The following is a 19190-nucleotide window of genomic DNA, read 5'->3' as shown; positions in this document are numbered from 1 at the left end:
AGATATCTGACCCCTCACTGATATTGCCAAGAAATGATAAAGGAAGATGAAAATGCCACCTATCAAAATTTGTAGAATGAGGTCAAGGTTATCTTTACAAGGAGTTGTTCATCGTCAAGGACATTTATGTCCAAGTCTGGACAGCCCACTGTCCATCATCCAGATGTGCATTCCTGATGTGCTGGACCAGGCACCCCCACTGCCCCTACCTCTACTGCCATGCCCCCTCCAAGAACTTTATTAAAAGCAGCATTGCTAGGCTGCCAGCTGCCAGTCCAACTCCTATTTTTTGTATTTGCTATAACTTGCTTAATGGCCTAGAATATGATCAATTTTGTTACTGTGCTTTCTCTAACCACTGGGAACAATATTCTACAAGCCCATTATATCAAGTTTATTAACTGCGTTGTACACGTCTTCTAAAGTTTTAGTGATTTTCAGTCTGAATGTTCTATCAATTTCTGTAAGAGGTGTATTAAAATTAAAAAAAATTAAAAATTTCTCATTAGTTTTGTCAAATTCTGCTTCTTATTTTTGAAGCATGTTAGTAGGTAAATAAAAGACGAGGATTTTTGTATCATCTTGGTAAACTGAACCTTTCATCATCATATGGTAACCTCTGTCTCTAGTAATATTTCTTCCCTGATACCAGCATAATGAAAGCCTCATTTCAATTTGTTGAATATTTCCCAGACATATCTTCTCTGAGGCTTTTAACGTCAACCTTTCTGCATTCTCATGTTTTAGGTCTGTTTCTTATAAACATCATAATAGCTGATTTTAAGTTTTAAAATCAATTTAACAGTGTTTGGTTTTATCTGGAGAGTTAAGTCTATTTACATATGTTAGATTTCTTCCTATTTTCAATTTGCATTTTCTCTTCGATTTTTTCCCCAGGCTTTTCTGTTTCTTGTTTGCTGACTTCCTTTAAAATGACTGACATCTTCTCCCACTTTAATTCCAATTACGCCTACTCTCAGTTTACATGCTGCTGTTGTTCAGTTATTTAGCATTTTCTCACTTTTAATACTATATAGCAGAATGATAGTTATTACTTTATACCATATTTTGAAAGATTTAACAACATGTTTACCAGTTTTCTATAGTCATCACTCCCTGTTGCATCTCAGACCCTCCATCAGGGATTTTTCATCTCAAGCACATCCTTTGTCTGTAGGTGGTAAACACTCTTCATCTTTGTTTAAAAATGGCTTTTTTTCACCCTTTTTGAAAGATAATTTCTCTGGATTTATAATACATGTTTGTCAGTTATTTTCTCTCAGAATTTTAAAGATATTATTCACTGCATTCTGGTTTCTATGGTTGCTGTTGAGATGTCAACTGAAAGCCTGATTTTTACTCCTTTATATGCAATCCGTCATTTCTCTTGGATAGCTTTTATCCTTCTCTTTGTTTCTGTTCTGCACTTTTGCTACTTCAACAGCCAACATCCAAGACAGCCTCAACGATCCCTTTCTCCTGGGATTCAGAGGTGTCCTCTCTCACAATAAATCAGGGCTGACCCCGTGCGGCCAACAGAACACAGTGGAAGGGCTGGTGGGTGGCTCTGAATATCTTCAAAGGCACTGCAGCCATTCCTCGGTCTCTCAGATGACTCATTCTGAGAGAAGCCAGCCACCATGCCATGAAGACATTCAACCCTAGAGACTCATATGGAAACGAATTAAGTCGCCCAAACAACAGCCAGCATCAGTCTGCTATGAGTGAGTCACCTTGGATGTGGATTCTCAAGTCCGTCAAGCCTCCAGGTGACTGCAGCGCCAGCCAACATTTGACAGAAACGTCCCGAGACACCCTGAGTCAGAACCACCCAGCAGAACCACTCCCAAATTCCTGACCCACAGAACCTGTGAGAGAACATACATGATTCTTACTGTTTTAAGCAGTTAAATTCTGGAGTGCTTTGTTATGCAAAGACAGAAGCTACAATAAATAACATTAGATTCAGTTGGGATTTATGGGGGATTTATTACCTGATAATTGGTATTTTTTATAACTTCTGGAAAATTCTCAGCCGTTATTTCTTTAAATACTGCTTTTCTCTCTCATTCTCAATATTTTTACCTTGGCCTCCAATTGAACACTTTAGGAATTTCTCACTTTACTCCCCAAGTCTCCTCATTTCTCTTATTTCCCATCTTTTTGTGCCTCTGTGCTATATTCTGTGTAAATTGCTTAAATTTATCCTTCAGTTCACTGATTTTTCTCTTTACTTGTGAATTATCTGCTATTTAATCTTTCCACTAAATTTTCAAATTGATATAAAATTTACAAGCAATAAAATGCACAGGTGTTTGGGGTACAGCTCATTGAATTTTGATACAGATTATACTCATGTAACCACAACCACCACATGGTCAAGATACAGACACTCCCATTTATCTCAGAAAGTCCCCTCGCGCCCCATTCCAGTCAAATGCCCCTCCCAAAGGCAGACCTTGTATTAATTTCTACCATCTATTCTACGACTGCAATAAATGTACTCATAAAGAAGACACTCTTCTGTGTCTCTCTTCTTTTTGCTCAACATAGTTTTAAAAGTTCATTCATGTCGCTGCCTGCAGCAATTCATTGCTTTAGGCTGCTGAGATGAGTTCCACTGATGAAACACTGCTATATATTTATACATTTGATTGGTGATAGGGGTTTGGGCTGTTTCTGATTTGGGGGCTTTCAGGAATAAAGCTGTTACGAACATTCTTGTCTAAAACTTTTGAAGACATGATTTCAATTTTCCTGGATAAATACCAAGGAGTAGAATTTCTACCAAAGAGTGGAATTTCTTGTCACAGTAGAGGCATATGTTTGACTCTATGAGAAACTGACAAACTGTTCTTCAAACAGTTCATAATTTTCTTTTCCCACTAGGAATTTAGGGAAATGTCCCCACCAACACTTGGTATTGGCAAGCTTTTAAATTATAGTCACTCTAGTGGGTATGAAATCGTACATCTTTGTGGTTTTAATTTGCATTTCCTAGTGACTGTTGATAAGGCTTACTGATTATTCCTATGTCTTTATTTGTAAAATGATTTTTCAAGATCTTTGATCATTTTTAAAAACTGTGTTGTTTGACTTTTATTATTGAGTTCTTTGTCTATTTCTGGATACAAGACCTTTGTCATATATTTATATATTGCAAATATTTTCTACCAGTCTATGGCATGGCTGTTCATTTTCTTAACAATGTATTTTGATGATCAGGAATGTTTTAATTTTGATGAAATCCAATTATTATGGACTGCATGTTTGTCTCCCCCCAAATTTATACGTTGAATCCCTAATCCTTAATGTGGATGGTATTTGGAGGGAAGTAATTAGGTCACAAGGCTGAAACCTTCATGATAGGATTAGTACCCTTATAAGAAGAGACAGAAGAGAGCTTTCTCCCTCCCTGTCTCTCTCTCTCTATGTGAAGAGAGAAAACAGGAAATGGACCCAGACCAGACACCAGATCTGCCAACACCCTGACCCTGAACTTCCCAGAGTCGAGAACTGTGAGAAATAAATTGTTTAAGCCACCCAGCCTGTGGTATTTTTGTTATAGGAGCCCAAGCTTTCTGAGATTACTACTATTGTGTTCCAAGAAATCTTGCCTACTCCATGTCCTGAAGATACTTCCCTATGTTTACTTCTGGATGTTTTATAGGTCCATGATCCACCCTGAATTATTTTATACAGTGTGAGGTGAGAGTCATGTTCCTTCTTACTCCACCTATGCATATCCAACTGTTTCAGCAATACCTGTTGAGAAGACTAGCCTTTCCCCTTTTTCTAAAAGTCAGTTGACTGTGTATGTCTATTTCTGGGCTGCATTCTGCTAGATTAAGCTATCTATCCTTACACCATTATCACACTGCCTCAGTTACCAGTTTTATAGTAGGTCTGACATCAGGTATAATAATTTCCTCAATCTTTTTCTTTTTTTTTCCAAAGTGGTTATTGACTATTCTAAATTTCATTTCTGTGTAAATTTTAGAATAACATCTCAGTTTCTAAAAATGGCTGCTATAATTTTTTTATTGCAATGGCCTTAAATTTGTGGATTAATTGGAGAATGAATGTCTTATCAAATATTGAGTTATACAATTTATAAACATTACCATTTATTTCTTTTTTTCTCAACAAAATGTCATCATTTTCAATGTAGAGGTCTCACACATTAAATGTATTTAAAATTATTTTGTAATTTTTGATACTATAAATGGTATTTTAATTTCATTTATAAATATTTACTACTAGTTTATAAAAATACAATTTTTATTTGTATATTGACTCTATACCTATAATCACGCTTAATTTACTTACTCTTTCTAGCACCTTTTGGGTAGATTCTTCATGCTTTTCTGATAAACAATCATGTTGTTTGCAAATAAAGACCAGTAGCTTCTTCCTTTCTAATCTTTGGCCTTTCCTTTCTTTTTCTGGGTTCATTTCTTTTGCTAAGACCAATGTTGAAAAGAGTAGTGAAAGAAAATATTCTTAATTTCCTTACAATATAATGGAAAATGTTCAATATTTCACGGTTAGGTATGATGTTAACTAAAGGTTTATGCTCCATGCCTTACAGAATGAGTGCTTTGAAAGGAACAGCTGTGTTAATGTGGATTTCACCTTGTGTGAGTCCCTTTCTCCAAGGCTTGAATGTCTATTTCTTGTTGCTCTCCCACGCTTTCAATCTCAGCAAGATTAGTCCAATGCAAGCTACTCCACCATTAATGAAAACTTTCATGGAATACTGAATTTCTATTACTATATTAATTTCTTCATAGTTTTATTTGTTATTTTTTTCTAAACACTTTAGATATTTTTTGAGAGTCTCTGTTGTTTACTTATTTGTTAGCCCCTCTTTTACTTTAAAAAAACAATGGATGTATTTATTTTACATTTTGTATCTGATTACTCCAATATATGAGACTCTTATGTGTCTGCCAAATAATGCTCCTAGAACTTTTTTCCTCATACATATTTTTACTTTATTTATTTTTTGGGGGGGAGGGGATAATTAGATTTATTTATTTAACGGAGGTACTGGGAACTGAACCCAGGATCTCATGCATCCTAAGCACACATTCTAACACGGAGCTATTAACCACCCCCTTATTTTATTTTAAATGTGAGTTTATATCCCCTGGAAGTTTATCTCTCAGACTCCTTTGTATCCTGAGTTGAGAGAACATTCTTCCAGAGAGAATATACACTGATTCTTGGAAACTTGGGCATGCTACCAACATGGATACATTTTCATTTAAATTTTTCCTTGGGGTTTTCCACCCTTGAAGACTGGGCACCCAAGACTCCATGAAGACCAGCCTGTGGCCAAGTCTTCTCAGTGGAGGATCTCTCTTTTGTTCCTCTACTAAGAGCCCGGTAATGAGAAAATCATGTTTTCTTGCATGTACTCTGCTTTTATAAATTAGAATTCCACCCCCCTCCCCGTTTTCTATTTCTCTGAGGGTATAATCCGTATGATTCTTGGTTCTGGCCAATATTCTCTGATTCAACTTCCCACATTGCCCAGGTCCAAAAACGTGGTCTCCTGTTCCCGGAGGGCACAGAAACTAAAATAAAACCTCTAGGCCACCTAGGAGTGCTGGCTGCCCACAAGACAGCAGCGTCAGTGTCTGAGTCCCACCCTGCGCAGCTGCTCAAGCTTGAGTCCCAGCCTTGGGGGGATTCCAACGCTGTCTTATAAACTCAGCCATGCGTGCAATCCTACTTTTCATGTTTCATCCAGTATTTTAGACATTTCTGTAGTAAGAGACTTTCAATATATTTAGCTTGAGGATATAGCTAGAAATGGAAATATTCCACATTTACTTTCTAATCTCTAAAGGCTTTAGTTATTGCTCTTCATTTAGCTGGCTGGCACGTGAGTTAGCTGGATGGATAAGAATGGTTAACAGAAGAGATCGCTCTGGACCTCTCTGTCTATAAATACTGAATTTATAGTAGTAAAGAAATAAATACTACCTGTTTCTCAAAAACAGCTATAAAAAATGAATCTAATGGATAATTGGCATCTCTCATGATGGTTTTACTTCAAGAATATTCCAAACGGTTTCTCTGAAGAGCTGTCACAGGCTTTGTCAATGAAGGAATTGTGAAGAAGACAAGTAATTAAGGCTTTGTGTTAGTACCACACTAGTTCTCAAAGCTGTCTTTCATGAGTAAAATAAAACCTGAATGGATCAAAATGTTTCTTGGAAGTTGGCCAGATTTCACATGAAAGGACTTCCTTTACTCCTTTACTATAGAGAGAAATCGCTTAGCAATTACACATAATAAATTTAATTCCTAAGGCTAAATTACACACTGTAACATGTGGATGATAAAACCTACCTCGTCAACTGTTAAAACATATGGATCGAAAAATGTTTAGCACAGTAGCTTTACACACTAAATGGTAGTTACTATTATTTCCACATAAAAAAGGTTCTGGTATGAGAAACTTTTAGTATCGTTGTAAATGTTAAGTTCAGATATGGTTGACTGTCCTTGAGCTACTGACAAAATGGACTCAGGAAAACTCAGCTTGGGTTCCCCATCTTGATGGGGTTCCCTCCTGAGATCCAAAGTGTGTTGGTTTCTCCTTAATTATGACTGCCCAGTTCTCTTACAGTTTCATAGTGAAAGCAGTTTACGTGACTGGTAGCATTTTTTTTCTGTAGTGTGACATGCAAGGGGAATCACATTAGGCATGCCATCCATTACAAATATGGATGCCAAGAAAAAACCTCAAGGAACCCATAGTCCAATGTCGTGATTCTCAACCCAGGTTGTACCTTAGAATCATCTAGAAAGATTTTTTTTAAACTACCAACATTTATACATGTGTCTTTCCTCCCTATACAGACTGGCTATCTTGGGACAAAAGCCATACTATCTTCCTTCCTTAGTCCTCATAGCCAGTCTCTATATGTGGCAGGAATTTATTAAGACCCACTTAAAATCATTATACAAAAATGCTAACAGAACTCAATTTTAAAGACATTCTATAATGTGAATTCTTAGTAGGAGTCACAAATAAGGCTGAAACATTAAATTCCTAGGCCAAAAAGAACTGTAACATTGCTCCCTGTGTTAAGTGTGCTGATTTCAAAAGCCATATCCCCCAAAGTGAAAATAACAGATGTACCAAAATTAAAAGAAAATTGCAACTATAACACAGCTTTGTGCGTAGAAATACTCATGTGGCACTGTAAGTTACAGAATTTGCCTTACCAATTTAAGATATCCTTCAGCATCTAGAATTAAGTTTTCTGGTTTCAGGTCTCTGTAGATAATACCCAGTCGATGCAGGTAATCAAACGCTTCCGTCACACAAGCAACGCAGAACTTGGAGGTGGGTTCATCAAAGCTGCCTCTGCAACGAAATCATTTTCCCTCTTAATACTCTAAACACACATCCTTGCGGTATATTCTAGGTGTAAATTATCATAGTGTAAATGTATGCAATATAAACATTGTGTAGGGCATCAACTCTAAAAAGTATTTCATACTGCCAATGAATGAGGCTGCTGATCATAAAGAAACTTAGGGGGACACTTGATGCAAACAAGAACCACTTCACTGAAATTAAGATGTTTACAACCAAATGATTGTTTCTGGCAACCATATGTGAAGATCTAAAATAGAAAGAGGAGAAAACAGAACTTTTTTTTAGATACCTACGGCAAATTCTGGAGAAAATGCAACAATATCAATGGAGAGCTTGAACCAGACTTCTGTAATTGATTGCTTGACTAAAAATGACCCAAATGATCATTTTCATTTCCTGTTTGCATAGCACGTAACAGTAACCCATGTAGAAACGGGGTCATAACTCTTTTCTGTTTAGTGTGCCTTGATGATGTAAGAGTTGCCCTGTGTCAGCACCGTGTGTAGGTTTACCTACTGAATTATTAAACATGGTGGTGGTTTGCTGCATGGTGTAATAGAAGGCTGTGGCTCTGGAGTGAGAGAAACTGGCTTTGACTCCTGATTCTTCCACTCATTGTGTCCTTGGGCAAGTTGTTCAGCTGTTCTGAGCCTCAGATCCCTAGATGTAAAATGGGTGCACTGTTGACTTTACAAGGCTGTTTTAAGGAGCAGGCAAAGTGCCTAACAGGTAGCAGGAACTCCCATCTCCAAACAGATTAAGATATTCAAAAAAGATTTGACAGTTGAAGCAAAGGTGGAAGATGCAAATGCTTCTGCAGGTATCATGCAAGTCTCCTCCACCCTTCCAGGTTCCCCCCATTGGGTCCATCCAACAGTCTGTTCCCAGCACAACATACAGCTCTTCATTCAGATGCTTAAAGGTCTCTTCCTACTCAGGTCCCTGATTCTTGACCATGAATGCACATTAAAATTGCTTGAAAGGCAGGTAAAAGTCACTTCCTGGACCCCAAAGCAAGTGAACCAAATCAAAGCCTTTGGGATTAGGGCCCAGCATTTTCATCTATAAAAGCTCCCCGTGCGACTGTGATGAGAAACCAGAGCTGAGAAGCACTGGCCCAGGGAATGCTGTCTCAGTGTCTGGCTCGGCATTAACCTCCACAACCTAATGCAAAGCTACCTTCCCATCTCCTCTTCCGCTGCCCTCATCTTCTATTTAAATTCTGCTCTTAGTCAGCGAGTAAGAGACTTAATCATAACCCAACTTCCCTGCTGTATCTTACATCCGTTTCCCTTCTTCTCTGCCTTCCCACATTTTGGTCATCTTTAGAGTTCAGCTCAAGTCCTTCCTTGACCATCACATTTTTCTATCTTTCCTCTCTTCTGAGCTCACTATTCACAATACTTATTGGACATTTGGTTACAAATAGCCAACTTCATCATATTTAGTTCTCACATTAAATAATGAAATGTTTTAAAACTGCAGGTTACATTATCTCCTGAAATCAAATCTAAATCCACTGGAGGAAAACTATATTTTTATACTTCGAGTTATAAAAGTTTATATGGTTTAGGAAACACCCACACTGTACTATGGAGCCTTGTATGTAGGTGGAGCTCAGAAAATACCCGTGGTTCTGACTGTATGGAAAATGCCCTTTTTGTATAATAGCATCTTTGCAGACACTTCACTCTGCTTTCCAGCCAGGGCTTCCCCACTCCCCACCCTTCCTTCATCTCCCTTCTCAAGATTCAGAATCAGTAACATCTGGGTTTATCCTTACTCTGCCTCATACTAACCACGTGACACAGATGGTTCACACCTGAAGCCTGGGCTCCTTTAATCTTTAATATGAGAATGACAATGACTGCCTTACATGATGCCTATTATGTGATTATAATATTAGCTAAGAAAATGTCGCTATTACTTTTTTAATCAAGTGGTAACATTTTTTTAGACTCATTTCTTAATGACTTTCTTCATGTCTCTTTATTTTTTAAAATTAATTAATTAATTAAAATGGAGGCACTGGAGATTGAACCCAGGACCTCATGCATGCTAAGCATGTGCTTTACCACTGAGCTATATACCCTCTCCCCTTTTCATGTCTCTTTAAATGATCATGAATAGTGCATCCTTTAGACCAGATGTGAGTATACAAAAGTTATGATTTATAAACCTTTTTCATTACCTGTCCCTCAATATACTCCATAGCTCCCCACCTAAGCAGGCCTCCAGAAGCATGTATACATACTTATTATCCTTGAAAGTGCGATACAATCTGTGAAGACAAATAAAAAGATGCCTCTTATTAGAAATCTAGTTTTAAAACATCTTTAAAGTTGCTTAAGAGCATCATCAGTAACATTTTGGACAATGGTCCTCATCTCCTTCCAACATCCTACAGCAATATTGGCTTCCCCCTGATGCTCTGATCTCTCCTCCTCCCTTGCTTTCTCTCCTGTTGACCCCTTTACTTGGACTTCCCTCCCTTTACCCACAAACTGAACTTCTTTTCAGTTTCACTGTATAAGTGTTAGCCATTCTCAACACCTTCCCGATAAAGCAGATCCTTATCCCACCTATTAAATATGGCCTATCCTTCCTTCCAAAACCCAGAGACCTCTGCATAGTCTCCTTTAAGATCTGCCTTGCATAACAGTCATTCATGCCCATGTCTTATTCCTCTAGTTGGTCTCAGGAAATAGACTGAGACAGACATTCCTAAGCATTTCTCATGGGGACTGCTCTTGGGACCAACACCCACGGTGAAGGAAGGAAGTAGACTTGGATAGAGGAGGGGTTGGGCTGTCATCTAGTTTTTCAAAAGCTTCGGCTTCCAGGAGCTCTGCCATCACTGGATGCAGGATGTACCTGGAGAATGAGTATGGTCTTGGCAAGGTGGTTCTCTTCACTTTAGAGCACCGGCCAGAGAGGGCCTGAGCTAGATGCCCCAGCTGGCAGCACTCCCAGAAGCTGGGAGAACAACAGCCTCAGTCCTGATGTGGGTTCTGGGCAACATACCGTATTTCAGCGCTGGGTGAAAGCAATCTCTGGGTCTTACTCAAGAGATGCCCTTTTCTCCCTAGCACCATGCCCAGGCTAATGCAGGAGACAGAACAGCTATCTCACGTACAGGCAGCAGAAGTGACCTAGTAAGTGGTTCTGGGTGGGATCTGGATCCAAGCTGCCTGGGGTTGAATCCCTGATCAACCGTTTATGAACTAAGCAACTTCAGTTTTCTCATTGTTCCTGCTCAACAAGGACAATCTTAACATTTACCTGTTTTGTTATGAGGATCATAACAAATACATATCTTCACTTGATTACATACTGATTATATGTATTAATTTAATATATTTTACACATATAATATATGAAATAAATATAAATAAAAAATATGTTTAACATATTATATATAAGATTTTTAAAAATTTTTGCTTTAGAAGAGTGCCTGGCACATATTATTTTCTCAACAATAAATGTCATTAATATTCATTTTTAATAGTATAATTGCCCTACTATATGCCGGGTCCTTTGCAAAGAGCTGGGAATGAGAAAATGAATAAAATCTAATCCACACCCTGAAGCTGCTCTTGATAGTTTTTAATGAATTATTGTTTAAAAAGGCAGGGGGAGCACATAATTTATATAAAGATAATTGGCTGACTCTACTGCCAGCATTGCCTGGGTTCAGATTTTTTTTTTAATCTTGAAAAGAAATAGGTCTGAGAATATGGACAGGCAGAAGGAGTCTCTCAAGGCATTTCATCAAAAAGTATAAATTCTATTCATTAAAGAGGCACCTTACATCACCCAGAAATCTCTAAAGCTATACTCTGGGGCTTTAAGACATGTATGAAAATATATGCGTTAACTGACCTACACTGCTAACCCATGAATTCACGAGAGAGCCATGGCCTAGAATAACATATTTCTCTTCCAAACTCTGGTGATCAATGCAGAAAGAACAGTAATTATAAGGAGGTGGATCTTTGGGCATCCAGGCACCACTAGGAACCAGCTCCTCGGAACCCACAGGTGCCCAGACGCCACTTCTCGCAGAAATTCAGAAGCAGCACGCTTCCTGAGGGGTTCTGAATGAATTCTTGCTTCCCAAATTCTGCAGCTCAAATAAACAGTTCAAATTATCCCCACAATAATTTTATATTCACTACACACACACACACACACACACACACACTTTCCTGAGATTTACCCAAGGATAAAAACTCTGGGCTCTTGACTTCAGACCTCAAACTGCAAACATTTTATGTGTTGTTGCTGTGACTGGGATGGCGGATGCAGAGAGGGGGCTCCTCTTCCTCTTCTGCCTTCTCTCAGGGAAACGCTCAGCAGAAGAGCCTGCGATCCTAAGTCCTGAGAGGGAAGCCCTCACTTACTTCACGATGAAGGGCGAGCACAGCTCCTCCAGGATCCTCTTTTCTGAGTAGACGTGCTCCTGCTGCTTCGTGTCCACTATGTGCTTCTTCCTTATACACTTCATGGCAAAAGCAACGTTCTCGTTTTTCACCTTAACCTAGGTAAGAAGGCAACAAGCCCTCAAAATGAACCTACCAGAAAAAGTTTACCATGCCTATGTAAAACATGTTGACTAGTAAGAGTTCAAATTCTTTCACATTTAAATAGTATGGAAGCTTCTAACCACTTATCCTTCTGGGAACTGAATCTTATTCAGGCGTATACACTTCCATTTTATTGTATGTAATTTCCCCAAGAGTTCACATATCTGGAACACGGTTCTAAAAATACTTGTGTTGAAACAAGAAAAATACTCCAGTTAGAAGACTGAATGAAGTTTAGAAATCTCTTCAGTTTGGAGTATGTGATATGAAAAACTTTGGCCAGAATTGCCCCCAAATTGTTCTTTCTTAATAGTCACTTCTTTGATATTCAAAGTGAAACATATTTTAAGTCAAAATGTATATCTGCCCTATCCCATATGACAGCCACTAGTCATATGAGGTTATTTCATTTTAAATTGATCAAAATTAAAAATTCAGTTCCTCGGTTGCATTATCCACATTTCAAAAGCTCACCAGCCACATCTAGCCAGTGGCTACCCTATTGGACATGCAGATACAGAACATTTCCATCAGTGCAGAATGTTCTGTTGGAGACCACTGCTCTAGATGGATGAACAGAATTTTCCCTTAAAAGAAAACTTAAAAATTTTTAATAAATATTTATTCAGAGAGGCTTAAAACTCCATAATACGCTATATTTGACAAATAATGACATTGTGCAGAAATGATCACACCCCATATTTTGTTCACATTTGCCATTAGTACTGCCTACGATTTTTCAATCAATGGCAGAATTATTGTTTCAATTATTGTTATTTAACTATATGAAAAACAAAGCTCAGCATTGTCAATTCAATCCTTTTGCCAAGAGTTTGGTGGAAAATACAGCAGATAGATCTCTCCCTTATCTCTCCATATGGTGGAAGAAACATTAGTAATACTTTTTGGCCTATTAAGAACTCGTTTCTTCCTCTCTCACCCAAAAGAGATGAAGTATGGACTGGGTGTGTGTGAACTGGTCAGCATCTCCAGCAGCATTTCAGATCCGCTCACACCCAGGCCATCCAGCAGATGGAGATGTCAGCACCATTCCCAAGGTTAATAATATACAGTGAATCGTTACAAATCTGTGAGGCAAAGAAGGGCTGGGTAATTGCCAAGGGTTTAGAACCATCTCTACCCAGTAAGGTCACAGATCTCCATTCGACAGTTGCTTCAGAGCACTTGATCTGACAGCCCCGCTCTGCTACTCCTTACAAGCTGGTTCTCAAGCTCAAAGAAGAGGTGGTGTGGAAGATGCAGCGGAAATCAGGCGTAATTTCCCAGCTGTCCTGATCAGCACTACAGAAGGCTGCTCTTCAAACATCCCCTTGCAATTCTGCTTCTTTTCTGTTTTTCAGAAAATTTTGAGCAAGCCAAAAATAGGATAATGAAAGCCAAATATAGACATGGTAGGGGAGTTGTTTAAGAAATGGAACTATGATATGAAAGATTTCATTTCTGTGGCATTTCCACTGGACACATTCTTCTTTTCTTTAGTATATAGTTAATGTATCGTGAGTGTTTGTATACATACATTTTGCTGTTAGCAAATACATTTTATGTTTTCTAGCCTTTGGGAATGGTTACTTGGTACATTCTCCAATAACTGCCATCAAGAAAACAATTCGCAAAAGGACATCATGTAAAAAGCTTGAAATAGCAGCTGTATTATTACAAGTTACTTACTAGCACAGACCTGCTATTATGCAACAGAGTGAAAAGCGTACTTTCTCAATTTCAGTTCAAAGCAACATTTAGATAGCAATAACAATGCATATATTCCTCCAAGAGACACTGGAATATAAAGCAAAAAAAGTCAAAAGGCTTCTCTCAGATGCTTGAAACGTAAACCCCTTACAAGCTCAACTCTTCCGAACCCACCAACGCCCAGTGTGGCGATAATCTCAAGGTTCTGGAATGGGGATGATGAGGAAAATCTGGCCACCTTCTCCTTCAGCTGAATCATCTCCAGAGAGAGTGCTTTGGACAGCTTCCAGCTAGACATGGATCTCCTGTATGAGAGAAGAGAAACTTTATATACCTTCCTCCAGGCAAGCAAGGCTCACAACACACAGAAATTCCACCCTTAAAACAGCCTTCTTTCTGCCAGTAATTACTGCCCATAGTTGCCATAAAGATTATCTCAGCTTTTACAGGATCAGATTCAGTTACAACTGGGGAGAAAAGCAACAGAATATACAAATATGAAACAAACACACTCGCACACAATAAAAAACGGACAAAATGTCAAAACGAGTGAATTGTGTGGTATTTAAAATACATCTCAATAAAGCATTTTACAAAAAATAAATAAGTCATGAGAGGAAATAAATCCAGAAGACTGGAGAGCCTTTGCCTTTGTCGCACATACAAGAAACAGCCACACAGCATCTCCGCCATGCTTCCTTCGCTCTTTCTGTCAGACCTCGAAGGTCCCTGGCTGAACCAGAACAACTGCTTTGTGAAACATGAAAAATACATTCCTTATTTTATGTCTAAATATTGTTACTTGGAGATGCTCATTTACCTCCTTTAGTTAAAGTTCACTGCTTGGGATTATATATTTATAAATTGTTCTATTACAAAAGGCCTTTGGCATAAAAACTGCAAATATATTCCTTGCCAAAAAGAGAAACAAAAACAAACTCTATGCAGTTCTGGTTGAATGCTCTAATTTAACACAAGTGTTTTCTAGAACTTTTGACTCTTAAGCTTTAATGGTACTATCTAGTAAATACATGCTTAAGTATTCACTCTACAGAATATTCTAGCAAAATATTCTCAAATAATTTAAATTTTAGAAAGCAGGTTTTTTTCTATGAAACAAAACATTTTTCATCAGTATTACTGTATTTGGGACCCCTGAGCAATAAACTCCATTATATTTTGAAATAACCTGGGCTCTAGTTCTAGATTATTCTTTATCTGGAATCAGAATGAATGGACTATGCTAGTGCCTTGGCATTCTTGTTTGAGTTCCATGTGCGAGAGGGGCTTCCCTTCTGAACTAATGTCTTTCGGAGCTAGGTCACAAGTCAATGTACAGACGCCCTTTCCCAAGGTCTCTTATCAGGATATCGTCCCCTTAACATTACTACTCATCGCCGAAAATAAGAAACACTATTTATAGACTAAAATGATATCCATCCTAGTGGTAAGTGGTATCCTTTTAGTGGAAGGAGAAGATAGAAGAACTCCCCTAAATCTTCTAGTGACAACACACTAAAAGTTACTGCACAGCAAACCACGCCCCTCAGTCCCCTTCATTAACTGCCAGAAGTCACATCCGGCTTAAGAAAATATTCCTCCACTTACTTCGCATGTCTTTTTTCATCATCACGGTTCAGGTTTGCCACATACCCTTCAAGATATTTTTGGAGTTCTTCAAAAGTCCCAACTGTTTGGTTGAATGTTCTAAATGAATAAAAAAAAAAAAAAACCCTCAATGCGAATAGTTACCATTGTAACTTACCATTCTTCTTAAGCTATTCAGAAAACATTAATTGTATGGTTATTCACAGCTTTGTAAACTGTTTTTCAATAACTTATGTTACATTAAGTGGCCATCACAGGTAGAATAATTGTTAGAAGCTATATGATTGAGCTTTTGAGTTTCTGAAAGCAAGGAGGCTCTCAGTGAGAAGAGACATTTCTGTAGTTTTCCGCATTGTGGTTCAGGTTTACCAAAAATTGTTCTTTTTTTTTTTTTTTTTTTTTTCATTTTAAAGAAGACAGTGGAAAGGAAATAGTCTACATGATCTGTTTATTGAATCTACAAGTTACATATCTTACCCATTTTTCTAACCTTGCTTAATCAAATTGAGCTCTTTATTTTTAAAAATCAAGGATAAAAAGTATCTCTTCTTTGTCCCTAGATAATACTCCTCATTTCACATCCATTCATAAATAAATCCAAACTTTTTACCTTAACTTACTAATTCTTTGGGTGAGGCTGGGCCATCATATTCCCTTGACCCTCCTGACCTCACGGATCACAGGTTTGTTACGTGTCCCGTCTACTCTCCCAAGTCCCTTGTCTCTGGGAATTCTTACACAGGGCACTGCCCATGAGAAAAAATAATCCCTTTCCTCACCAAAGAAGTATATTTTCTGGATTATCCTTCCAATGCGTCCTGCACCCCACACTCGACAACCTTCCTTGATGGGTGATTTTTAGGGTGGTTCTCTTCCCTCCTATAAAATAGCAACCTTCTAGAAACCATGCTTCAATCATCTCAGTAAATCTTAAGCTCCTGGCTAGAGCAAAATGAAAGGAATGAAAATTTATGTCAACACACCTAATGCTAGTAAATCAGAGCCACCTCATTAGTGTCGTGTTGCCACTTACTGCCTGCCTAACCCTGAAGACCTCTACCCACCTGTAACTGACCACCAATCTATACTTACATTAGTATTTTACTGTATTGGGTATTTTCCATTTCCCCCTTCAGATCTACACTCCACTCTTCTCTGCCCTGCTCTGTGGACTATCCGTGGTTGACCGTACAGTAGTGAGAAACAAAACAGGCTTGTCATGCAATTTCAAATTTCCCACGGCTGAAGTTTTCAAGTAGAAGGAAATACTTCTCTTAATTTGTTTTGATTTTATTTATTCTATGTGTCACCATAGTTTTGCTTGCTATTAAACTAATTCATGTATTGTTGTAAACAAATTTTATTTTTTTAATGTAGGTGACACTAGTGTCACAAATCTCTAGAAATTCTCCACAAATTAAGGTCAAGTTTAAACAGCTACAACATTCTAGCTGTAACATTCAAATACGTATTTTTTTAAAAAAATAATGAATTAGGAAAGAAGAAGTAAAGAGTGATAGTCTGCTCCTCTTACTCATAAAATAAATTCATGTAACTTTTTATGTCTCATCGTGCCTAACACGACCACACTTTGTGTAGGAATCTCAACTCTGTGCATTTAAGCATTTTAAAATTATAAACTCCCAAATAATTTATAGGCTCTAAAATAACCACTGCATCCTCTTCATGGATGGTGGAGTCATGAGATACTATACAAATATTTGGTTATGTGATTACAATGAAGAAAAAGGGAAGGAGTTCTTCCTTTCTACCATATTTTTAGTCCTAGCATTTTGGAGCCATTTGTAAGATTTTATCACACAGCTAGTGCTGTTCAGTGCATGCATATATTTTTCATAAACAAAACAATGCACTGCCGGGACAATTTCATACCAATATATTTTCCATCTGAGAGCTGTCATCCAAAGGGTTCCTTTATCTGAATATACTTTGCACTTTCTAGCCTGATGCTTTGTTTTAAGTTGTACTTCACCTGGAGAGACTTCCACATTTCCTTTGCCTAGAAAACTCCTATTTCACGTCCCATTTCCATCCTTACAAATTTAAAGTAAAACTTTCCTCATTTTACTGCGTTGTGATTGCTTCTCTTTCTGAACACATGCTATGGAAATCAAATGGCATGATGGAAAGAATGCTGAAAGGAACTGGAAGACCTGGGCATCTCATATGAAATCACAGATGTCACTTTTGGGGCAATTCTTTAACTGACCTGGACTTACTTTTCTTATTGGTAAGGGAAGTATTAATGTAACTCAAAGTGATACTAAGAATTATTGTTCTATGTTTGACGATGCATGTTAACTAGATTTAGTGTGGTGATAATTTTGCGATATACATATATATATGTGTGTGTGTATGTATATATATATATACACACACACACATATATATATATATATATATATATATGTATATATATATGATCATTATGTTGTACACCTGAAGCTAATATAATGTTAGGTGTAAATTATATTTCAATTCAAAATAATCAATAAAAAATAATTGCTAACTTTTTAGGTATGTTATATTACTATGGTCATGTATTACAAATAATACTTAGCTTTTCGAGATGCTACTAAAATTTATCAGTGAAATAACTTTATGTTTGGAATTTCCTTGAACATAGTGTGGTGAAGGCAGGGAGGGTTAATTGATAATTGTTGAACTTGTATTATGGGGTTTATAATCCTGACCTGTCTATTTTTAATATGTTTGAAATTTTTCATAATAAAAAATTTTTTTTAATATTCCAAGGTTCTTTCCAGCTCTAAATCTCTATGATTCTATGTTCAATAAATGGTGTATTCAATTAGCAATCAGTTGCATACTCTCTTGTGATACTTGTCATCATTTGACTATTTTTAGTTAATATTTCATAAGCACATGTCCTGTTTGTTTGGCTACACATGACTTTTCTCAGATAATGGCCTAGGTTTGGTATAGCAGAATTCCTTAATTATATCTAGTCAACAAATATCCCCCTGATGAATAAGAGATCCGAAGAGTCAGATTCAAATATGATCTGAAGGGATTTAACAACACAAAATGAGACATTCTGAAAAATAACCTAAGACCTTTAGAGGTTAATATTGATGCACATCTCTTGCAAATTACCACAAATGTTAAATTCAGATTTCTCTGGAAATACATATAGCTAATGAGCATTTTATATTTTGTCTGAGAGAGAGAAGTTCAAAAATATTTCTGACTGCTTAGAGCATTTTAGGAATAAATTATGAAATTGCTCAGTATATTGTATGGAAAAAAATACATGAGTACTAATAAGCTTATTTCTCTGGAAGATGCAGAATTTAAATCAGTCTATTGCTGATATTTATGTACAAACTTTGAACACAAAATATTTAGCCTGCCAGCATCTGCCACTGCCACAGACAGATTCAGATCAGAAGGCCCAGTTCCTTCCCATGAATTTTAATAGAATGTACTAGCAGCTGAGGATTGGCCAGCACTTCCAAGTAGTGATGAATGGGAAGACAGATGGCCCTTGGAGTAACAGAAGGCCAAGTCTTCAAAGGTGGCAGAAGCCTGCATTCTCCAACAACAGCAGTATACTCACTCTCGATCTATAACCAGACATGCGACATCATTTTCCTCAGCAATGATGTTAGCTGACCTGACATCTTCACTGCAGACAAAAACAGGAAAGTCAGTTTTCTAGTGAGAAATTAAACATCCATTTTTATTAGGGAACCTGCTATTTGCATGAAACATCATCACTTAAACCTTCCAAAGATTATGCCTTTTTTTAACATCATAATATATACTCCACCCCTTTCCAAGAAAAAAAAAAAAGCATGGACATGTGTCCTAATAAAGGTTAAGTGCACAAGGAATCCAGAGGA

General features: G+C 37.4%; 1 protein-coding gene across 2 annotated transcripts in view; it reads right to left on the bottom strand.

Moving 5' to 3' along the window:
- The window catches only part of PRKG2 (protein kinase cGMP-dependent 2), a 95290-nt gene that overhangs the window by 25061 nt on the left and 51039 nt on the right, over nucleotides 1–19190 (bottom strand). Inside the window, exons 9-14 of one of the 2 annotated variants that reach the window (XM_032456912.1) lie at nucleotides 18905–18973; nucleotides 15307–15405; nucleotides 13850–14003; nucleotides 11806–11942; nucleotides 9594–9683; nucleotides 7246–7387 (exon numbers count right to left, since the gene is read on the bottom strand). In XM_032456912.1, the coding sequence (XP_032312803.1) occupies nucleotides 7246–7387; nucleotides 9594–9683; nucleotides 11806–11942; nucleotides 13850–14003; nucleotides 15307–15405; nucleotides 18905–18973 (691 nt within the window). Of the gene's footprint in view, nucleotides 1–7245; nucleotides 7388–9593; nucleotides 9684–11805; nucleotides 11943–13849; nucleotides 14004–15306; nucleotides 15406–18904; nucleotides 18974–19190 lie in introns of those variants that run through there. The other variant, XM_014564027.2, reaches the window with a different exon arrangement.

This window comes from Camelus ferus, chromosome 2 (assembly GCF_009834535.1).
Source record: "Camelus ferus isolate YT-003-E chromosome 2, BCGSAC_Cfer_1.0, whole genome shotgun sequence".
In the NCBI taxonomy this organism is placed as follows: Eukaryota; Metazoa; Chordata; class Mammalia; order Artiodactyla; family Camelidae; genus Camelus; species Camelus ferus.
This window is presented reverse-complemented; position numbering and strand designations above follow the sequence as displayed.